The sequence below is a fragment of the Mirounga leonina genome, unplaced genomic scaffold (genome assembly GCF_011800145.1).
Source record: "Mirounga leonina isolate KUSES-001 unplaced genomic scaffold, KU_Mleo_1.0 Mir_126, whole genome shotgun sequence".
In the NCBI taxonomy this organism is placed as follows: Eukaryota; Metazoa; Chordata; class Mammalia; order Carnivora; family Phocidae; genus Mirounga; species Mirounga leonina.
This window is the reverse complement of record NW_023270314.1, coordinates 14,033,460-14,058,352: the sequence shown is the minus strand read 5'-3', so window position 1 is coordinate 14,058,352 and position 24,893 is coordinate 14,033,460. Positions and strand designations below refer to the sequence as shown.

The window sequence follows — 24,893 nt, the reverse complement described above, 5'->3', positions numbered from 1 at the left end:
AGAAAGAAAGAAAGAAAGAAAGAAAGAAAGAAAGAAAGAAAGAAAGAAAGAAAGAAAGAAAGAAAGAAAGAAGGAAGGAAAGAGAAAGAAAGGAAGGAAGGAAGGAAGGAAGAAAGGAAGAAAGAAATACAGCTTAGCAATGCTTCCATTAAAAAGAATCACTTACAAAATGCCAGCCGAGAAACTAAAGTATATTTTGTTAATGTGTAGAGGAAAACATGTAAATTTTTTCCAAAAATCTTACTCATTTTATATAGAATACGCTTTTGGAGTCACAATGTCTCCACCTGTCCATAAATATATGGCTGCATTCAAGGGTGACATAGAAAATATTTAACAACTAGTGTCACAAGAGCATGAACTACTTACGAGTACTAGCTTAATTAGAACAGTCAGTTATGAACAAAGTGCAGGTGGGTATACCTGGGGCCAATGAACCTGGGCTATAATACAGGTGAGTAGGTCTACAACCTGACATAAAGGAAGCAAACACTGAAGAGGGAAAAACTATATAAGTGTCTAAAACAAGAAAGAAAAAATTCAAGAGGCTGAGTGCGTTCCATTAAAGTTGGGCTGTTCAAAAAACTGGGGGCAAATTTGACAGACTATTTAAAAAAACTGCAACACTTAAATGGAGATTTTAGTTTTGTATAAGGACAATTTATGCTCAAGAATTCTTGGAAACAGAAAAACTTCAAGATGGAAGGTATTTTTTTTTTATAAATTCTCTTCTAAATCCAGGACCCCTTTGTAAAACTTCCATAATCTGTGCTTCCCCAACCTCTTCTTGAGACCCACCAGTTGGCCTACTTATTAGGTTCGAGGCAGCCCTTTCACATTCGGACATGTAGGGGTGTTAGAAGCTTCTTTCTAATTATTCATCTGATATCTGTCTTCCTTCAACTTTCATCTCCTGGTCCTTGCTCTATTATTTAGAGCAGTGAAACAAAAATGGATGCTCTCTACTAGAAGAAACATTTTCTGAAAGTTGAAAACAGTGATTATACACCTGCTAAGTCTCATCTTCTTCAGGCTGGACATCTCCACTTTCTTAACTATTCTGCATCTGACCTGATTTCTTCATACATCACCATCATGGCTGCCTACCTGGTGGTCCCTAGTTTGCCAGTATCTGATAAGTATGAATATTACCATCAAATATTCCTTCCCTAACGTCTGCCTGGTAGCACAGACTGGCATTCCTCAAACTTGGAACAGGTAGAGAGGTCAACTTAAAGAATCTAGCCTCAAAGGAAAATCAAAAGGCATTCACTGTTCCTGATGAAGGGAAATGCTTCCTTTCTGCTCACTTCTATTACAAATGATTTATTCAGTCTGCCTGATTATACTCCATTTCAGTATCTCACTCTTTCCCTCAGTTTGATGGCTTCTTTCAAAGTTCCTCCTTACTTACAATAGGAAATTCACAACTTCCTCAGAAAAACATTTTAAAATGAAAATCATGACAATAAATTACAGCCCATGCTTACCCATATTTATATAAATACTATTATGTAATTTCTCTTTTGCAAAGTGATCATGAAAAGATAGATTTGTTTTCTCCTGAAGGAATGTTGATTTAGAAAATGATGGGGGCTGAAGACAGTACAAAACTTCCCACAATTTTGATCTGGTCTACATTTAAATCCGTAATAGTGAATGCATGGCAAAAGGTGAGATAGCTCTAAATTTTTCGATATGTGACATTTTATCAGTTTTTGAAATAAGGAACCACATTTAGCTTGTGATTCACTTAGGTTCTAGATGTTTGGAGCTACAAAGCAAAACAGAGACCACTCAGAGACCAGTGGTATTCTCAGTCCTGGCTGCACATTAGCATCATTCACCTGGAATACTTTTTGAAAATATCAATGTCAGGGCCACAATGCAAAACCAAACCCGAATATTGGGCTCCCCCATGTTTTAGATGAGGAGACCCGATCTACAATTTTCTAGTTGAGAATGACTGATAGAGAAAGTTTTCTTGCCCAAAGTGAAAAGGAACTTAGTGGCAGAGTGCTTTCCCTATTATTCCAAGCCATCTTCCTTAGCTTGGTGGCAAGGGAATTAACTGAAATTTAACTCTGCAAGATTTAGCCCAGAACATCATTTTTCATTCTATAGGTGCCAGGTTCTATCATTTGGGGAGTCAAGGTTTTAGAACCTATGACATACAGCATTAGAAATGCAATTCCATTTATCAGGTAAAAGCCTGCTTTATCGTTCCAACACCCATTCTAACTGGTTAAGAAGAAATTCACCAATTCTAAATGAATGTGTTCCATCTGTGATATTGTCCTCCTCCTTCCCAAAAGTCCTGGTACTCTCACTGAAATAACTTTAGCTCAAATTCCATCGATGCCATGATGTCTTCTCTGCCGTGATAACATTAACCCACAGTACTTTCTCATTCTGCAACTCTTTTTGTGATTAATCGAGATTCTGAAGGGAGGGGTGGGGGCCACCTTTTGAACATGGAAGACTCTTCAAGTGGGCCTCAAACTAATCTAAAAATATAAATGCTTTATTTGATTCTTATGAAAAATTATGTGAAATTGCACAAACTTACATTCAACTAATATACTAAGGGAGTTTTTAAAGCCTACAAAAATGTGGTACTCATAAACCAAAATTGGTTCATTATTACTAAGGTTTTAAAATCAGTGTTAATGTTAAGAAGTTTATGTCCACACAAATCTAGGCAACATTCAATTATTTATTCATTTATTTATTAAGTGCCTACGATATACCGGGTAGTATTCTAGGCTTATAGTAGAAAACTTTCATTCTGCATGCACATACAGATATTTAAATTCCTGCAAATGGTGGGACGGGTGTTTTGTTGACATTATATCATCGGTTGTCTTGAGGTGGTTGTAGATTTCAAATGTTTCCATTCTTTTTTTGTTCCTAATGATAAATTACTGTTGTTTTAGCTCTTTCATTAGCAATTTGATTTGTTATTGATTAATACAGCAACTAGTAATGAATATTTGCACCAGCAGTATTTTTTACTGCAGCTTTTCAATAATTAGGCTTGTAGGCATGTAATTCAAGTGTGTCCCTCTATCATACCTATATTGCAAAAACAGATTTGTATCTACCACCCTCTGGGCCAAAATTACTTGTATACTGACTTTTTATTATATTCATCTAGTTCTCTGGCACAGAAATGTGGGAATGGTTAAGGTAAATGATTAAGGTAAAATGCTCCATCTAAAAATAGGAGCTGGTCAGAAAAAGGTAATAAATTGCTGGTCTAAATCACGCAGTGAGTTCCTCATTTTCCATTTTCTCTACTGCTCACTTGGGTACTTTATCAACTTATGTCTTAAATTCACTGGATTGTAATTCCCTGCAGATAGGGAGCTGTCTTATGACTCCCCAGTCCTTGGCCCTCTGCTGACATGTTGACATGTCCTTAATAAATCTCTGATTGATTTGCTAGATAATTGGCACGGAATCGAATCCAATGTTTAAAGCTTAGTCATTTAAGACAAAACTATATAAGTGAACACATTTCTTTTATTCCTTGTTGCATGTATGTTTATTAAGATGCTTAATTTTCACTAATGTTTTAATAATTTGGATAAAAGTTTGACCCTGGTGAAGTATAAAATATTATAGGTAAAAACACAAAAAAACAAGAAATGTGAAATGTTAAAAAAATTCCTTGATGCCTACATAGTTCCCTATTGAACTTTATTGTCACACTACGAATTATGAGCTGTTTTTCTGTAGTCTTTAAGGTGTGAAACTGCTAATAAGAAAAATAAAATATTAAAAGCCAGAATTACAGCTCAGAATTAATGGTTTTATAGACAACTTGGAGTCACCTGAAATCTTTATTATTAATGTCATCCCATAATAAAGTAAGTTAAGCTGATGCACGTAGGTTCCCAGGGATTAGATTATCTTCAATCCATTTTTAGAAAGCTACAATAACAAAATGTATTTCAGGAGAAAATAATTTAAACAAGGTTGCTTACACCTAGTGTATTAAATCAAATCAAGCCATACTTATCAACATTTTGACTCGGAGATACAGGAAAGTATACAGGGAAAGCAAACACATTCGTTGAAAAGTGATAAATCAGTAGGACAAATGAATTGATAAGGTATACAAATGGTGACTTCTTGGTCTGTACTAATGGGCTGAAAACAAATCTAGGTCATTTGGATTCTACTTTGATTCCCACTCATTGCTTTATTTTTTAAAACAGTGGGTGCAAATATTATAAGATGACTTTATGCATTAGAAACATCTGTTGTGGGCACCCGCGTGGCTCAGTCGTTAAGCGTCTGCCTTTGGCTCAGGTCATGATCCCAGGGTCCCGGGATCGAGCCCCGCATCGGGCTCCCTGCGCCACGGGAAGCCTGCTTCTCCCTCTCCCAGTCCCCCTACTTGTGTTCCCTCTCTCACTGTGTCTCTGTCTGTCAAATAAATAAATAAAATCTTAAAAAAAAAAAAAAGAAACATCTGTTTTTGTTGTTGTTGTTGTTTTTTGGATGATTTTCTAGTTCACTCCTAATATTTCATTGACAAATTCTCCAAGAATATCTGACGGTTCACATTTTCCAGCTACCACCTACCTCGTATTACAAAACCGAAGGTATTGCCTTCTTTATGTAATGTGACCTCCACTGTTCGGAAAATAACACTCGGTCCTTGAACAGCTGAATGCAGAGAAGGGAGAGAGAAATAGAAGTCTTAAGTCATAAGAACATACCCATTTTTTTGATGTGGCATAAGACGCTACAGATCCCTATTGCAAATAATTCTTATGAGCAATCAAAGGGCAATAATTTCTTTTCAAAGACAAGGTTAGAAAAAATACTTGGAATATCATACAAATACCATAAAATAGTTGTCTGCATAAGTGATTTAGGCTTAGGCCCAAGTGGAATCAAAATCATAGGTACTTTCTTTCTTCTTATGTAGCCAGCTTATAAGTGGAACATAATAATCACATTGTTAAAACTCTGTAAGAGATACAATCTTCATATAATCAATAGAATTATTTCCCTTTTGTAAAATCTAAAAACAGTAGGATTTTTGTAAAACTTGAAATAATGTATTTATATTATTTTTGCAGCTAGTACAGGAAGAAAAAGTGTTACTCTCAAATTACCATTAACAGATTAGGCTGATGCAGATAGATTTTCTGACATGATGCATCTCAGTTAACAAAGACAACCCAAATCAAACTTGGAGAGCAAAAAAAAATTCTGATGTACATTCAGAATATTACTGCTGTCTAATAAAATAAAGATTTACTTAGCTTTATTTGATACCATCATGCATATGTTGTGTTTGTCTGCTTATTGCTTCTATTTCACAAAATAAAATTGCATGACCAAGTTGATATATCTAATTAATATTACACAGAGTATACATGTGTAACACAGGGTATGAGTTGCAAGAAGGTATAGTAACTGAATTCTTCTGTGAGATTGTTTTCAGGAAAGTGGTGAGTAATTCTGGTTATATAGTACACCATTGCTGAATTTAAAAAAAAACAAATCTCCACAAATTAATATTTCATCATTATGGATACAGGGATGTTTTTACTCAGAGGGACAAAAAAGAATTTACAAACAGTAGAATTTGATGGTCTTAGATCCTAATCTTGAATTTGTACAATGATAACTAATTATCTAATGCTGTGTTTATTATCAATGGCACACTTCTTACGTTGCTATTAGATCTTGAAAAATTTATTACATAAAACTATCAACAAGAGGGGCACCTGGGTGGTTAGTCAGTTAGGCCTCCAACTCTTGGTTTCAGCTTAGTCATGATCTCATGGGTCATGGGAGTGAGCCCTATGTTGGGTTGGGTGCTCAGCCTGGAATCTCCTTGAGATTCTCTCCCTCTGTCCCCTTACCCCCTGACTCATGTGCACTCTCTCTCTCTCCCTCAAATAAATAAACCTTTTAAAAAATAAAACTATCGGGACGCCTGGGTGGCTCAGTTGGTTAAGTGGCTGCCTTTAGCCCGGGTCATGATCCCAGGGTCCTGGGATCGAGTCCCACATCGGGCTCCTTGCTCAGCAGGGAGCCTGCTTCTCCCTCTCTCTCCTCCTGCTTTGTGCTCTCTCTGTCAAATAAATAAAATCTTAAAAAAAAATAAAACTATCAACAAGAAATATATGGATAGAATAGATACAGGTATAGATTCTATAGACAGAATTTAATTGCATCTTTTAAAAGAACATTTCTTACCATTTACAGAGATAGGAAGCAATTTTAATTTAGCATTAATTGCAGCTATTTTTAATTATCAGAAAGTCTGAATCGTCAAAGGAATAAACATGATTATGAAAAGTACACAGTTAAATTCACAAAACTGCACACATCCAGCTGGGATATAAAGTACAACATGAACTTGGATCTGCTGAAAAACAACATAAACCTACAGCTGAACAAATGTTTTGGTATACTGCTGATTTAATTAAATGTCATATTCTTGCTATCAGGGGAATTTCAGTTCATTTTAATCAGCTAGGAACAGTACCTTTAAATAGCTGAAAGTGTTGAGGTACAGTTTTAATTAAATGAAAAAAAAATTGAGTTCAAACCAAATGTTTTCTTATTTCCATGACCCAACAAGCCACCTGAAGTAATTGGTTAAGAACATGATCTTTTTGTTCTACTGGAACAAATAGAAAGGAAAGGAAAAGATATGGGGAGAAATAATTAATGAGCATCTACTGTGTGCCAGGAAATCTGCAGAGTGGTTTACAAATATTATTTCATTTAATCATTAAATCAACTTTCAATTATATACAACCAAATTCTAATTCTGGGCCACCTGTCCTTGTTGGCTGGGTGTCTGTTCTGGGAATGAAATGCACTGTAATTTTAATTTGCTTGAGCTAACTCTTGCTGACCACAAAATCTTATAATCAAATCTAGAGTCAATATAAAGACTTTTAGGATTATCTACAGCTTTAGATTATCCACATTCTTGCTGTTTATCATTTACAAAAATAAATGTGAATGTTGACTACATTTTGATATACTTAATGAAATAGATTTAGTCTTTATAATTTTTATTTGCATGACTAGATCTTGGTGACTTGGTTTTCATATTCAGTAACTGGACACCCTATATTGCCACGTGAATTGTATTCATTACTTCATATTTGCATATGTGGACATATCTATCCAAATAAGGGGTTTCCCCAAAGAATCAAATCCAGTATGCAAAAGGGCTAGGTTGAAATGAATTTCTCAATGCAAAAATTGTTGTACTGTTGTCCCTTGTTTCCATATGTGAAATTGTATTATTTTACTATGGTAGATTAGATTTTTCTAAATTATGTACTACTCCCCGCCTCCCCAACTTCTACCTCAATAGCAGAATAGGAGTTGGATACTTTCCCTCCTCATTATCTCATTATGTTGGGATTCTATGTGACTTGTTTTGGCCAATGGGATGTTAAGAGATGTAAGGAGAGGTTGGAAATGTGCTCAGGTAGTTGGGCTTGTCCTGTTTTTCCTTTACCACTGTCATAGGAAGTGCTTTCCCTGGGTAGCTTCTGCTCCTTCAGACTGAATTCCAGAATGAACTACATGGAGGAGACCTGAGACTGCTTCCCCCATCCCCATCATTGTCATCATCATCATCAATCACCTGTCTGTCTCTCTTAGAATGGGAATTGAGAAGTAAGGACGCCATCACAGGGACATGTTTTAACACATTTATTTGAATTAAAGAAGGACTCTTTCTGATAGAAAGCTAGTCTGATTTAGCTGATGGTTTAACAGAGAGGACTGCCTTTGCCAATCAGATGCTGTGGCAGACGTTTTCCATAAAATAAATGAAGCAAATATGTAATTCCAAGGTCTGAGTGGAAACACCATTTAAAGACATATAAACATTATGCCAGAAACTCTCCACCTATTTAAGCTCATGATAAAGAATGTTAGGTGCTAACTAAAAAATGAATGAGGATTATGTAATAGTCCAAAATCCTTTAGGGGTTATGTCACCGAAAAATATGAAGGCACTGCTCTAGACCAAATTTAATATATAAATACCTAAGATACGGATTGGTAATAGCTTCTCTAAATACAGTCTCGAACACCACATAATTTTAAAGTCAAAGAGAACTTCCGAGCTCATGTAGGTCAACCATTCCATTTTCATAAAGAATCTGAATCTTACACAATGTAAGTGGTTTGCGCAAGGTCCAAGTTCCATTTCTTCTCTATCAGATCACATACACACAGACATATGCACACACATATCCTTCCTCCACTTCCTTCTGGACTCTGTGGGTGGCTGAGCTTGAAATTGCAGTGATACTTGAGAGAGTTAACAGTCTCCGCCTAGGGCGGCTTATCTCTCGGCAATCAGCTCTCTCCCCAGGGCCTCAAGGCAGCGGCTGGCTCCTGCTAGCTGTCTGAGCTCAGGGAAGGGGATGCTTATTAATCCCTTCAACCTCCCTGAACTCAAAGATCTTATTAATTTATCCAAACATAATAGAGACAGAGATAATCTGCGGAGAATAGGTCTCTTCTATCTGATTTCTACCATCAAGTTCACACTTTGTTTTTTAAAAATATTTTTTCCCTTTTCCCATCAGCTTTAATGCATGAGGAAGGAAAAGCTGGTATAATCACCAAGTCATGATAGGTTTTAACCCCTGAATATGTCTGATGCTTACTCTTTCCTCTTTAACTTTATTAAAGCTGTATTTATTCAGGATGTCACATTGCTTTTGGAAAATTATAACACCCTTTGGGCTTATAGCCTCTTATCCATTCTCCATTTGGCTCCCTAAAATAGTAACTCTAAAAACTCAAATCTGATGATGATGATGTTCCTTGGCTTTAAAAGCCGTTAAAGGCTCCTTATTGCCCACCTGATAGTATCCAAGCTCCACCAATATGGCTTCCAAGGCCCTCCACCGTTTTGTTCCTATTTGCCTCGCTGGCCTATTCCCCTCCAGGTCTTCTCTCCCTTTGTGTTTCAGCAACTCCAGTCTGTTTGTAGTTCAAACCTTGCACTGGGCTATGTTCTTACCTTCTTGCTGTACCCTCTGCCCAAAATGCTCCTTTTCTTACTGGGCCTGCAGAACCTCCTTCAAATCCTCTGAAACCCCTAGTTCTAGATAACCCCTAACTCGGCAAATCTCTACTACTGGCCTTACCAACCTGACAGCTATTCTAAGAGTTCTTTTTAGGAAGAGGTTGTGTTTTATTGATATTTATATCCCCAGTGGTAAAAATGGTTAATCAAAGAGCATTAGCTCTAGGTATCTGGATTCTCTTAACTCCTGGCGATGGCTTGAGATAGTGATTTCAAAACAAATGGACTCTTTTTAAGTTCAAGAAAACACAGTACTTTATTGTAATCATAATGGTAAAAATGGCTAAAGGCACTATGGCTTACTAAGTGCATGATGATGATCTAAATACACGATTATAGTCTTGAATTCTTATAAAGGTTCTACATCTATATAGCCATTTTACAGATGAGAAACCTAAGGCTCAGAGAACTTAAATAATAAAGCTAGAAAGGGGAAAACTGACATTTAACCGGTGACACAGTCTAAGCTCTCAGTGCTCGATTCTACTACCTACTCTTGCTGAAAATGAAAAATGTTATAGTATAGCAAGGTTTCTGAACACAGACTTCAGTGGATTTTGTTATAAAAACACCATTAAATTTTCAGTGTTGGATTTTATGTTAAGAATAAGAACTCATGATTGGTCATATACACTCACTCCCCAAGTGCTGTCATCTGGTCCTAAAGCTTCAAACACCTTCTATGTTCCCATTACTCTAAATGTACATTTCCAGCTCAGATCTTTCTCCCAAACTCCTAACCCCATCTCCAGTTTTCTTGACATTGCCTTTCTGCACGTCAAATAGACACCTCCACGGTAGCATTTCAAACAATGAACTTCTGATCTCCTCACAAGTCAGCTCTGCCCACATTTACCCCCCCTCCTCCATTAATGGCAACCCTATCCTTTTAGTTGCTCGGGCTCAAAATCTCAGGTGGTCCTTGACCCCTCTATTTCTGCCCAAACCACGTCAAATCTATCAGGAAATCCTGTTGGTTCTACCTTCAAAATGATCAAGAATGTAACTGCTTTTTCCCATCTCCTTGGCCATCTCTCACCTGGATCACTGCAACAGCCCCCCACCTGGCCTCCCAGCGTCTCCCCTTGCCACTGCAGTGTCTTCTCAACACGGCAGCCAGAGGGAGCCTTTGAAAATAGAAATTAGATCATGTACCTCCTTTGCCGCAAATCATACAATGCCGTCCTCTATCATTCAGAGCAAAACTTAAGGTCCTTTCCAGTAGCCTACAGATATACCTCATGCTTTACATTTCTGACCCCCTCTCCTTGGATGGGTGACCTCCTCTCCTACTTTTCTTCATGCTCACTCCGCTCCAGCCAAATCACCCTTCATAATGTTTCTACCACACCCCCAGTATATCCCTGCCTTTGGTTTCAGTGCTGGCTGTTCTGCTTTGTGCAGTCCTCTTCCCCCAGAAAGCCACACCACCTTGCTCACCTCCTTCAAGTCATGGGCTAATGTCCTCTCTTGGTGAAGCTGTTCCTAACCACCCTATTCAAAATGGCAATCCTACCCCTCTCCCGGCACTCCCAATCCCTCTCCTGGCTCTTTCTTTTCCCATGGCATTCAGGACTACTAGCATTCATACTATCTAGTTTACTTCTCTGTTGTGATCTTGTTTTGTTATCTGTCGTCCCCCATCAGAATGTACGGAGCGGTGGCTGGATTGTAGCAAATGCTCAAGAAGTCATTGCTGAACAAACATGTTATTATCAGTTATTAATATTCAACCTGAGGGATGCCTGGGTGGCTCAGTGGGTTAAGCGACTGCCTTGGGCTCAGGTCGTGATCCCAAGGTCCTGGGATTGAGCCCCGCATCAGGCTCCCTGCTCAGTGGGGAGCCTGCTTCTCCCTCTCCCTCTGCTGATCCCCCTGCCTGTGCTCTCCTGCTCTCCCTCTCTGTCAAATAAATGAACAAATAAATGAATAAAATCTTTAAAAAGAAATTCAACCTGAGTTCTCACTGGTAGAGAAAAGCAAAGAGCTTTCTCAGGGTAGTGTCCATGTTAATAGCTTAGTAACAGGAGAGGTGGTCCTAGAACACCAAAGCTTAAATGCAGGACGGCAGTAACACATGGCATATGTATATATCACAATGAATAAGCATAGGGACTTTGGCGTTAGAGAGTCTGGGTTCACATCCTGACTTTGCTGCCTATGTATTTGGGAAAGATAATTAACTTAAGCCTCTGTAAAATGAGAGTAATAATGATGATAATGCCTGTCTTACAGTGCTGACTGATTTGTGTATTCATTATTCATAAAAAATATTTTATAGTGCCAGCCACTGTTCTCATTGCTTTACAAACACGATCTCGTTTAATCCTCACGACTGATCTATGGGTAGGAATGAATATTATGCCCATTACCCAGATATGGAAACTGTGACACAGAAAGCTTAAATAACTTTCTCAAAGGCATGCAGTTAGTTAAGGGTGAAGCTGGGATTTGAGCCTGGCTATTAGACTTCAAAGTTCAGCTCTGCTATGCTGACTTCCCTTACGATGACGATTAAGTGTATCCACGCAAGTCAGGTTCCTTATAATGCTGGACATTGTGGTTCTATTACTGAAATGTGTGTTTCTATTACTATTACTATTATTGTTACTTGAGGATAATGCGTTTTGAATGTATCGTCATGCTTCAGAAATTAACATAACTATATAAGAATCAACATGAAACACATTAAACACGCTTTTCCTAACCCTAGTCACTAAGTACAAAGCGTGGAAATTAATGTACAGAATTTGTAAATATGTTGACTGTTGATGAAAATAGCTTAAGTGGCAAATATGATGTACACAGATCACCTGAATGGAACATAAATCCTATATAATTTTATTGTTATCTGTGCTCTTTTTAATTCTTCTGGAGTGGCCTATAGGTTTATCAATTCAAATAATGTCTAAATATCAAGAAACCATGCTCTGTCATTCCTGTAATGAGACAATGTTGGCAAAAGGGGGAAAAATGGAGAACCCATTGTTTTAGGCAAAAATGTGGCCCAGCTGTTCTGCCCCGAGTTGTGATTACTTACAGACTGGTGGCAGCTCATACTCGACTTCAAGAACCACTCTTTCCCCGACGTTCTTCAGCAAGCTGATGATCTCATCGTGGCGGAATTTGGCCAGGTTGATCCCATTCACTGCTTTGATGTAGTCACCCACATCCAGCTGATCACTTCTGCAAAATAGGGAATGTCGCTTCAGCAGACCTGTCCTCCCTACAGGCCTGACTGGGTTTTCCACTTTCCCTTCGTGAAAATGCACGCAAGCCCAAAGGCCTGTGTGGCTGCCCCCACACCCCCACCCCGGGAGTAGGAGCACAGCTGAAGGCGGATGAGAGATTCACGGATCTCTCTCCTCCTGACTGCTATACTTTGAAAGCCCTCTACTGCATCTGCTATGGTCTCTGATTTTTTCCTAACCCTTTGCCTCTTTTATTTTTAAAGAGCACCATGAAACGAGATAAAGAGGTTTTTTGGTTGTTGTTTGGGTGCTCTACCCATAAAAGAGTTGGTTCTCTAGGAGCAGATTATCCAGATCCTGGCATGCCAGGACTATTTCTTTCTTTTTATTCTCTCTCATTTTGCTGCCTGCCTCCCTAACTCTTTCCTAGCTCTCAAGATCTTCCCTGGGAGTTTGTTGAGGGCTAAAGAAAGGGTCAGCTTATTTTGCTATTTATTGCTTATAGCAGGACTGATTAAAAAAAAAAAAGGAAAGAGAACAAATTACAATGAAAGCACTGGGTTTCAGTACTGTTCTTGCCTCTCTGACACCATAATAGAACTGTGGCTACTTTGGGGGTTTTAGACAGACTTTACTTCTAAGGCAAGAGCAGGCAGTGAGACCAAAGACAGTCCATCCCCAAACAGAAACACCTAAATGCATTTATTTTATATAAGTCCAGCTCTAATCATTCCTCTTTGTCGAGCTCCCCTAATCTGCTCCAGTCTGCGGTCCATTCTGTTCCTCCTCCCTCAGATTTACTAACTCTCACTGGACAACTTAACCACCTAATGCTCCGTGACAATGGTCACGTTGTTGCTTTTTACTATTTTGCAATGCTGTTATTGCTCCCAAGCTTTTCACGCTTTTTATACTCATCTCCTCTAGTAAGTTATAAGCCCTCTTAGGGCACGGATCTTATCTGTAGTTATTTTAGTTTACTACTTGTAAAATGGTAGTGCCTTAAACAATGAATAGTTGGTCATTGATCATGTGATCGGCACAGCACAACTTTTAATTACAGCATCAATACAAGTGAAGATGGCATTTTCCCCCTATTTACTCTCGCTTCTGGGCTACATAGGAAAAAGTTCTGGAGACATACAAAGCCCTAGCATCACCGATTGGCCACAACTGTTATAAAATAAAGGAGGCTGTGGGTGTGGAAAGAAGTCTCCTCCTGAAAAAAGAAGATTAAGGTGCTTGTGTTGACATCAGCCTATTTTATATACAGTACCTCAGATTATGGAGCAATCAATTGGATGAAGCTTATATAATATTGTACAAACAGGCTGATCATCCAAAGTAATCACTCTTTTCGATGATACTTTATAAAGCAAGAACTCTAAAACTTAATTTGTGATTATGTGGACAAGACTACCGGTGTCCAGGATTTAAGACACATGAACCTCACTTGTAATGAAACCTGACCATCCCATCTGAAGTACTTGGTGACTCCGTCTATAAAGCAAGCCCACCTGTACCCAGCATGCAGGACATTCTGCCTTTGGCCACGACTAGGGCAATGTGCTGTTCATCAGAACAAGGACACCATGAGACCTCTTCAGCTGAGCTTTCTATCCTTTTGGAAGCCTCATCTTTGTCTTGATGAAAGGGAAGATCTTGCAAGTAGAAAAGCAGAGACGATGTGGGATGAGCAGAATTGTTACTCGGACACTTGGAGATGACCTCCCTATTCCTCTAGGCTCACCGCGTCCCTCCATGGCAGGTTCCCGGGTGCACGTTATATGGGTCATCTGCTCCATTTCCATGACGGCAGCCGGTCTGCTACTCAGCAGCATATTGGAGGACGAGAGCCACACAGGCATTTTAAAATGAAAGTCTTCTGAGGGCCTGGTGGCTCCCTGGTGACTCGGCACAGGCCGGAAAAGCTTCCGAAACCGGCCCAGCAGATGGCAGCTGTCATTTATTTATTAGTGACCTTTTTTTCAAGATTTTATTTATTTATGTGACAGAGAGAGACACAGCGAGAGAGGGAACACAAGCAGGGGGAGTGGGAGAAGGAGAAGCAGGCTTCCCATGGAGCAAGGAGCCCGATGTGGGGCTCGATCCCAGGACCCTGGGACCATGACCTGAGCCGAAGGCAGACGCTTAACGACTGAGCCACCCAGGTGCCCCGTGACCTTTTCTGATGGAACTTCAATTTTTGCATTAATTACCCTCCTGTGTTCCTTTTCCTACATTTCCCCAAGATGCAGTTACCTAGCAGCAATTCCTCCTTGCCGCAGGTTCGAGACTCTGGGCTTTCCGTCCTTGTCGATTCCACCGGATACCGTCAGCCCAAGGGTGGTGCCCTCCTTCTTCATCAGTTCGACCACAGTGGAGCCCTTGAATTCCTCTGTGAAAAGAAAAGCATTTGCCTTATTAAATGACAGTCGAAGCACAAGATACCGTTCTGCCTGGTGAAGGGACTCCTTCCCATAAACTCTCCCCACTTTTTCTTTTATGTAGAAAAGATCTGTGGCCTCTTCTCCAACACCATTTGCAGAGTATCTCATAAAGACGTGTATGCAGATAAAGCGGAGGCAGATATTCCACTATAGGTTATTAAAATGGATACCAGTGGGGTAGTTCACTCTAGGTTCACAATGAAGAGTCCGACATGGCTTATATGCAAATGATGATATTTGCCCTTTGTTTTCTGCCATTCTCAAGCGACTTTCCCTGGTTTTTCTCCTTGCAACTCCAAAGGGAACAACTGAGAGTTGTAAGATAAGGGCCTAGAAGAGAGTTTTAAGTAATAATACGACAAGAATAATTTTAAATAATAATAATATATCACGCAGCAGCAAACTCCAAGTTCTTGGTACATTTCAGCTGAATAAGCCAAGAGACACAAGAGAAGAGAGCTTTCTACAGGTTGAAGAAAAATATTATTGACTCTATTGTTTTTTGTCTTTCAGAAAACAAAGTACAATGGCTTCACATAACAACTCACATCACTTCTTACAGGATGTATCACAATATGGTAAGGTGGGGTTGGTCCTCAGAATCTCCAGGTAACTGCCATAAATCCCTTTCTCTACTTTCAAAATTTTAAGATCTCAAAGATCTTGTCCAGACAAGGTCTATACACCAAGAGGGAACCCAGATCTTCTGATTTTAGGCACAACAGGAAGTGAGAAAACTTTGAGCATATCTTTCTTTCAGAAGCAAAATGAGTAGAGTCAACACTGACCTATCCAGAGGTTAAATAGGATAAACACTGTTTTCAAATTTCACTGTTATGTTATTCCCCCTCTGCATACACACTTTCTGGGTAAGGATGGGGAAACTCAAGTTTACCAATTCCTCCTGAATCACACTATGAATTTCAGGAGTTGTGATCTTCTAGGACATCAAAGACACTCATAGAATGGCCTTTCTTCTTCAAAGTTAAGAAACCCAAAAGGTTATTGGCACACCTCTTCCCCTTCCTTAATTAAACATAACAGAGTTAATTATCATTTCAAAAATCTATATGGATGCTTACCAAATAGTTTTTAAATTGTTGCTGCTGGTATAATATTTCACTAGCCAATAAAAAAACTCAACTCATGTTTGGGAAGGAAATCATCACTCATTTGATCTAGTAAGGAGAACAGAGTATTCCAGGAAGGAAGCCGGGGTGGCGGGGGGGAGGCCACTGATTTCCTCACCAACGTATTGAATAGCATTCCAGGCAAGGCTTTCAAGATTGCCAGGTAATGTGACCTTAGCACCCCAGAACACCCTCTTTTTCATGACAGACTCATGACCCTGCATATGAGAGCAGTATTGCTTTTTAAAGTAGAAGGCAAGGAAAAGTCTATGAGTATGAATGATGTCAGCTTCATTCACTACATTCTGTATGAGAGACCAAATCATGATTGAAATTCAAGGATCAAAATTCTTGTCATGTGCATAAAAGCACAGGGCCTTTTCCATCATTTACCAGAAGCATTTGAAACAAAATTCTGTCACTGTGTGCATTTAACCTGTATCCCCTTAAATCAGAATAAAACACCCCTTCTATTTCCCATAAAAACATAAATGGGCCCAGCTGGTATTTAAAGAGGTCAACTTAACAAACAACCCCTGTAAGTTCTTCTTGACAGCAGGCTAGGTATACATTACTTTAAAAAATTAGGTTAAATAATTAAAATAATGAGAATTACATAACAGATGATGACGATTCACATTATAGAGACATAATGTGCTCAACGATTTTGCCCCCAAAAAGAATTCTTTGCATTTTCTTTAAATACATAGATTGATCCTGTATATTTAAGCATTTGGTCACAGATCTTTACTTGAAGAATTGGAAGCATAGTTTTTTAAGGGCCCATCTCAAAGGTCAATCAGAAATGTACAAAGAAGCAACGATGAAAGTAATAACTGGCAAGGGAGAAATAAGTTTTAACTAATAAGACCTTCATTCCTACTCAGGTTTTCAAGAACATGTTTCCTGCATAAAATAGGTGCAGCCTTATGGGATGTGGACAATGCAGTTTTCTCCAGAAGGGACCCAGGTCCACACCAGGCTTCTGGCTGAATCTTGGACATCTAGAAAAAACTGAATTCCTTTAGTTTAATTTGTTCTTGTTAAAATATTAATCCATCTGGGCTTCTTTTTAAACTGGTAATAGTCAATTACCCTCTTATTTTAAAATGTTTCAAATATCTCCCCGAGTGCTAGTTTTAATAACATGAAAGAAAGAAAATATTGATGCGCCAGTTAATTGAGTAATTTGTGCATTCATTGATTCAAGCATTTATTGAGTGCCTACTATGAGCCAGACAGTGAAACTCAAAGACCAAAAAAGTCACAGATGCTTACAGCCTAGTCACAGAGGTAAATGAGTCACAGACCACCATGCCAGGGTGTGGTTTGGGGTAAGGTGGCCACACAGCAGATGGTCCTGGCTACAATGTAAAGTGAAGACTGGCTGTTCCAAATACAGCATCTATTTCACAATTCTGTCTCCTATCTAATCTGTCTGTATTTATTGATCAGGATTAGCTGAGCAGAACAGACTAAAGGAGGAATCTAAATTAGGCAAAACTCAGGAGTAAGGATAGAATATTGTTGCAAGAAAATGCGCTGAATCACGAGAATGTTAACTGCCAGTAAGTATCTCTAGACCCTGAAGGATTGACTAAATCTTCTATGGGTGTTTGGAAGGAACAGGAGAAATGAAGCAGTTGGGAGAGGGAAGAACATGCTTCTGGAGTTTACCTCCTGCTAATCTGCAGTCTCCATCAGATGAATCAATCAATTTATGTATTTTTTGGTGTTTAATGCTTGCATAATGATCTAATGGCAAAGAGAAATTATGACAGATGCATTCAATTGCATGAGTTCACTTATCTATCAAAGCTTACTGAATAAAACTCTGCAGTGAAACACCGGAACTTAGGCAAGTAGATACGTAGTGCCAATTTCTTTGTGATTTAAATTGTAAACATCCCTCCCCAAATTAAGAGGACCATGTAGAGAAGACTGTAGCATCCCCAAATTAGCAAGCAGCACAGGGAACAGATGATGCCCAATTGGCAAGGAATGAGATGGTTCTGGATTAGATGTTTTCCTTCATCACCATATTTAATTATCTTAGCAAATAAATTGCAGGTTTACATCTGTATCTGTACTCACTCAACATAGCCAACAAGAATCACACTGATAGAATGGGATTTAGTTGTTTGCTGTTTTCCTTGGGTTTGTAATTCAATCCTCTTAATTACTGAACTCCAGAAAGCTTTAAGGAAAGTAACAGTGATGCCTGGTGAAAGCAAGAGAATTATGAAAAGTTCTTGCAAACAAGAAAATTCAAAAACATGGTTACTGATGGTTATTGATGGTTACAAAGTTAATGTGCAGAAAACCGTATCCTTTATAAACAAATAGGTGGTGAGAAGTAATCATAGAAGAAAAAAAAAGCCATTTACAATAACCAAAAAATAAAATTCCTAGGAAAATATTTAATGAAGAATGTACAAAATTTACACGAAGAAAACATCAAAAATGCTTCTGAGGAACATAAGATCAGAACAAATGTAAAAGCACCACATTCATTCATTCAATAAAAAATTGAGCACTTAATATATGCCAGGCATCATTCTAGGCTTCGGAGATATAAAACTGAACCAAACGGAGAAAATCCTTGCCGTCTAGGAATTAATATTCTAGTGGGTAGCATAATCTAACATCAAAAATATATCAGTGCTCCTTAAATTAATCTATGAAGTTCACAATATCAATAAAAATGCCAATAAGATTTTTTTTGGACACAGGATATATTTAATATTATTGCAAAAATGGAACATGCATCCTTGCAAAGATTCTGTGAAAAACTGTGGTCCCAAAGTATACCTTTGATGCTATGAAAGAATATAGAGAGCCTGTCCATGATGCCAACCTGAATGAGGTATTGGAGTCATGACTGGATGTTACGCTACTAATTATATCTCCCCAGATGCACTGGAACCATGAGCCTGGAGTGGGAAGTCTGGCAAAGCCTTTGTGTCTGCCTTCCAGACACTGGTCAGAGTCTGGATCTTCTTGGCTTTACCAAAGGAGAAAAAGAAAGAAAGAATGAAAGAACGAACAACAGAAAGAAAGAAAGGAAGGGAAGAAGGAAGAAAGAAGAGAGAAAGGGGGAGGAAGGGAGAAAAGAAAAAAAAGAAAAGAAGTAGCACAGACATAGGACATTCAGGACCCATTATTAGACCATCTTAGTGTTTTGTAATACTGATTTGCAAAAATAAAGGTATGGCATAAGAATCATATTTTGTTCTGTAAAACTCCTGGTGTCTGGACATTCTTGCTTCATGGCTTATTTAAAAAAATATATATATATAATTAGGCTTAGACCAAAAAAAGGACAGTTAACTCTAATTTTTGGCAGGTCCCTAAAATTCAGGGACTAAATTAACAGGGAATCACAAAGCAGACAATTCCAATAGTTGCTGAAAGTAGGGAGAGAGACAAAAAGGGATGATAACAAAGGGTAATAAGGGCTATGATAAAAGTAGATAAAGGACTGTCATGGTACAACCTGGGAAGACCCTTAATCAAACTGGACAAGTAGTGCTCTGGATGGCTCCTTGGAAGAGTTATCCCTGAGCTATCTTGAAGACAGCCTCAGTGCAGTGAATGGAGAAGGGAAAGTGTTAGAGGCACAGTAACAGTAAATGGTAGGTGATTACATGGGTTCTGGGGAGAGGATATCCATCAGTTCAATTTGCACTTTGTCAATCTGGCTGCATGTTAGAATCACCTGGGAGCTTTTCAAATACCAATGCCTGGGGCCCATCCCAGAACAAACCATCAGAATACCCCCTGAGGGGAATTTTTAAAATTAAACTTTTAATTTTGAGATAATTGTAGATTCTCATGCAGTTCTAGGAAATATTATAGAGAGATCCTGTATACCCTTTATCTTGTTTTCCCCTGTGGTAACATCATGTGAAACTGTAATACAATATCACAAGCAGGATATTGACATTGTTGCTGTCAAGATACAATATAACAAATTCCCTCATATTACCCTTTATAGCCACACCTGCTTCTCTCCTCCCCTGACACCTTCCTTAACCCCTGGCAAACCCTAACCTATTCTCTATGCTTATAACTTTCTCATTTAAAGAATGTTAAATAAATTGAATCATACAGTGTGAAACCTTTGTGGTTGACTTTTTACATTCCGTATAATTTTCTATACTGTAGAAATAGTTTGTTTCTTTTTATTGCTGAGTAGTAGTCCATGGCATAGATATACCACAGTCTGCTTACCCATTTACCTGTTGAAACATGTGTTGGTTGTTTCTTGTTTGGGACTATTATGAATAAAGCTACTATAAACATTCATGCACAGGTTTTTGTGTGAACATAATTATTCATTTCTCTGGAATAACTGTCCAGGAGTACAAGTGCTGGGTCATATGATAGTTCCATATTTACTTTTCTTTTTTAAATTAATTAATTAATTAATTAATTAATTAATTTTAATTCTGTTATGTTAGTCACCATACAGTACTTCATTAGTTTTTGATGTAGTGTTCCATGATTCGTTATTTGCGTATAACACCCAGTGCTCATTGCAATATATTCCCATCACGGGGCTAACCCATCCCTCCACCCCTTTCCCCTCTGAAACCCTCAGTTTGTTTTCCAGAGTCCATAGTCTCTCATGGTTCATCTCCCCCTCTGATTTCCCCCCCCTCATATTTAATTTTCTAATAAATTGATAAATTGTTTTCCAAGATAGCCAAACCATTTTATATCCCCACCAGCAGTGTATGAATGATTTAGTTCTTCTACATCCTGTCCAGTACTTGATGTTAGCCATACTGATAGGTATGTTAGTAATAGCTAATTATGGTTTTAATTTTTGCATAACTTGAGTCATTTCCCTAATGGGAAATGTTGAACATTTTTTTGTGTGTGTACTTATTTGCCATCTGCGTATCCTCTTTGGTGAAATGTCTCTTTATGTCTTTTGCCTATTTTCTTTAGCTTGCAAGCTTTTTCACCATTGAGTTTTGAGAACTGCTTATACATTTGAGATACTAATCCCTTGTTGATTATGACGTTTGCAAATATTTTCTCCCAGTCTGTAGATTTTCTTCTCATTCTTTTAACAAGGTCTTCTGCAAAACAAATATTTTTTAATTTTGATGAAGTCTAACTAGTCAATTTTTCCTTTTATGGGTCATGCTGTTGTCAAGTCTAAGAACTCTGAGCCCTAGATTCTGAAAATTTTCTCTTAACTTTCTTCTATAGTTTCTAAAGTTCTATATTTTGGTTTACATTTAAGTCCATGATCCATTTTGAGTTAAATTTTATATAAAGTGTAAGACTTAGTAAAAAATTCATATATTTTTTGAGGGCAAAGGTCTATAGATGACCAATTGCTCCAATACCATTTGTTGAATAAGCTATCTTTTCTCCATGAATTGCTTTTGCACCTTTTCAAAAATCAATTATTTTATATACCATTTCTAAGTACTTCTGATTCTTTCAATTTATGTGTGTTATTTTATTATTTTTTTTTCGAATTGCTAGTAAGTGGTTAGGATACAATATGCACTATGTTTGTCAATTTCCAGATTATTTATTCTTTATTTTGTTCCACTGATGTATTTATCCCTCCACAGATACCACACAGTTCTTATTACTGTATCTACATAACAAGTCTTGACATTGGGTGGGCTGATTCCTCCCTCTTTATTGTTTTTTTTAAAAAATTATTTCGGGCGCCTGGGTGGCTCAGTTGGTTAAGCGACTGCCTTCGGCTCAGGTCATGATCCTGGAGTCCCTGGATCGAGTCCCGCATCGGGCCCTGCTCCGCGGGGAGCCTGCTTCTCCCTCTGCCTCTGTCTCTCTCTCTCTCTCTGTCTCTCATGAATAAATAAATAAAATCTTTTAAAAAAAAATTATTTCAATTATTCTTTGCCTTTCCATATACATTTTGGAATATTATTGTCTTTATCTACAAAAGCTTTTCCTGGGATTTTTATAGGACCTGCATTAAGACTGTATGCCAATTTGGAAAGAATAGACATCTTTACTATGTTGAGTCTTCAAATCCATGAACATGTTATGTCTCTCCAGTTACACAGACCTTCTTTGATTCATTCATCAGCACCACGTAGTTTTCAGCATACAAGTCCTATACATGCTTTATTAGTTTTACACCTAAATATTTCATTTTGGGGGAAACAACTGCAAATGGTATTATGTTATTAACTATTTTTTAAATTCAATTTAATTTTATTATGTTATGTTAGTCACCATCATTAGTTTTTGATGTAGTGTTCCATGATTCATTGTTTTCGTATAACACCCAGTGCTCCATGCAGTACGTGCCCTCCTTGATACCCATCACTGGGCTATTATGTTATTAATTTTGATGTACATACATTCATTGCTAGTATATACATATACAATTGATTTTTGTATATTTATTTTGTATCTTGTGGCCTTGCTGAACTCACTTAATAGTTCAAGGAGGTTTTGTTTTGTTGTTTTGTTTTTGTTTTTTTTTGTGGATTCCTTAGAGTTTTCTATGTAGACCAGCATGTCATCAGCAAAAAAGGACAGTTTTATTTGTTTCCAGTCTGTATGCCTTTTATTTTCCTTCCTAGCCTAAAGCATGAGTTAGAAATTCCAGCACACAGCTTTGCGCAGTGGCAGTATCATAGCCAATGAGGTTTATCCGAGGCGCGATTATTGCTAATTGAAATTCCAGCACAATGTTGAATGAGTGGTGAGAGTGGGTAGCCTTGCCTTCTTCCCTATCTTAGGGGAAAGACATTAAGTATTGTGTTAGCTGTAGGGTTCTGTAGATACTCTTCATCAAGATGAGGAAGTTCCCCTCTACTTCTATTTTTCTGAGAGTTTTTATCATGATGAGTATGAATATTGTCAAATTTTTTGCAGTGATTAGTTGATGTGATTATGTGATTTTTCTTCTTTCAAGTGATAATGTAGTGGCTTACACTGGTTTTCTAAAATTAAACCAATCTTGCAACCGTGAAATAAATCCCCCTTGTTCATTATATATAATTATTTTTATACATTGATGGATTCTATTGCTAATATTTTGATAAGGATTTTCTTTGCATCTATATTCATGAGGGATATAGTGTGCAGTTTCTTTCTGTACTATCTTTGGTTTTGGTATCAGGGTAATAATACTAGCTTCATAACATGAATTGGAGAATACATTCCTTCCTTTTCTATTTTCTGGAAGAGATTATACAGAATTGGTGTTTATTCTTTTTAAACATTTGATGTAATTTTTCAATGAAGCCATTTGAATCTGAACTTTTTCTCTTTTGGAGGTTTTAAATCACAAATTCAATTTCCTTAATAGTTACAGGACTATATACATTAACTATGTCACATTGTGGTGAGTTGTGGTAGTTTGTGCTTTTCAAGGAATTGGTCCATTTCAATTAGATGAAAATCCTTGCAGGTGGGGAACTGGGCATAGGTATTTTTTTAAAGCTCTCCAGGTGATTCTAACATGTAGTCAAGAAAGATTGATTTAGAGTTTGGTGCATGAGGAAAGGTTGGTAGAAAACAGACTGGGAAGCAAAGAAAGGAAGTACTCAGATTTAAGTTTTAGGAAAGGTAAGCCCGTTATTAGTGTAAAGCAGTGGACTTGGTAATGATGGCATGAAGTGTTGGGGAGAAAGTTATTAGACTTGGGTCAAGGAGAACCATTACAAGCCGCTGCAGTAAAATAATATAAGATAGACTTTGTTGTGACAACAAATAAAAAAATGAATAATTTGCTCAACCACAACAGAAGTTTATTCTGCTCATATACAACTCCAAGGTGAGTGTTCCTGATCAGCATCCAGCTCTTCTCCACATAATGGTTCAGGAATCTATGCTTTGTTCCATTTTATGACTCTGTCATCTTCTAGGGCTCTGGTTTCTAAACTATGCACTAAGATGCCTCAAAGTTCCCTAATGAACTCACAGGACCACCATGGACTATTTTAAATTTTTGAGGAACATAGAGCCATTCTTGATATCTTTTGGACACAACACCACCTACTAGCTGGAAGTAGTTTTACTCAACATTGGATAATACTACATTGCTTTTGTTGATGTCCTATCCTTCCGAAGTTCAGTTTTGAGTTTTACCAAAAGGGAGTTCCATGTGAAAATAAATGTGGAACAGGAAATAAGGCTGTCAATGTTTAATTTGATTTGAAAGTTTGAGAAAGTTGTGCAGTGCCCAGCAAACACACACATACCATTACTAAGTACTTCTGATTCTTTCAATTTATATGTTATTATTTTTTTTCAAATTGCTAGTAAGTGGTTAGGATACAATATGTACTAAGTTGTTTGGACTTAGCTACTTAATAAATGGAACTATTGATATTTCATTTGACCTAGAGCTCCTGTAAAAAAATTACTGAGAAAGTTTGGAAACTTCTGCCCTAAGACTTTAACCTGTCTTCATTCATCTGGGGGAAGGGGTAAAAGAATTTTCTTAAAAGCCACTCTGGCCTGCTTCCGTTCACATTCCAGTGGCAAGAACTCATTCCATGTCCACACCTAACTGTAAGGGAGGCTAAGAACTAGAATGTAGACAGATGCCAAAGCAATAAGGGTAGGGTGGGTTTTTAGGGATAGGTGGGCAACATGTGAGAGACTGAAATCCATCAATAGCTATATGGATGATATGGATTCCAGATGTATTGAGGAAGAACTGCCCTGAGTTAGAGACAAATCAGTGTGTGGGGAGTGAGGAACTGTGAGGGGCAAGAGGACCTCAAGGATTCAAATTCGTTTGATTGGGGGATACAGATGTCTGTCACTAAGAAAGGGAATCTGGAAAATGAGAGTAAGTTTGTGTTGTTGTGCTTCAGTGGAGAGGGGGCAGTCACATGATATAATATCATATAGAGAGAAGCAAAATGTGATTTAAATACCAGAGGAGAAACCTAGTGCTAGGATAGTTTTCATCATACCTTAAACAAAGTAAGTGGTCTGTAAGACCCTCACCCTATAGCCATAACATAAAAAGAGAAAGTACATTTTAAAAGCAACCACCATA

The 24,893-nt window shown here is 37.9% G+C and overlaps 1 protein-coding gene and 1 pseudogene across 1 annotated transcript in view; one reads left to right on the top strand and one right to left on the bottom strand.

Moving 5' to 3' along the window:
• The window catches only part of GRIP1 (glutamate receptor interacting protein 1), a 193,035-nt gene that overhangs the window by 138,742 nt on the left and 29,400 nt on the right, over positions 1 to 24,893 (bottom strand). Inside the window, exons 3-5 of the mRNA XM_035002883.1 lie at positions 14,554 to 14,689; positions 12,141 to 12,286; positions 4,594 to 4,677 (exon numbers count right to left, since the gene is read on the bottom strand). Of these exons, the coding sequence (XP_034858774.1) occupies positions 4,594 to 4,677; positions 12,141 to 12,286; positions 14,554 to 14,689 (366 nt within the window). The remainder of the gene's footprint in view (positions 1 to 4,593; positions 4,678 to 12,140; positions 12,287 to 14,553; positions 14,690 to 24,893) is intronic.
• LOC118009050 lies at positions 22,490 to 22,653 on the top strand (annotated as a pseudogene).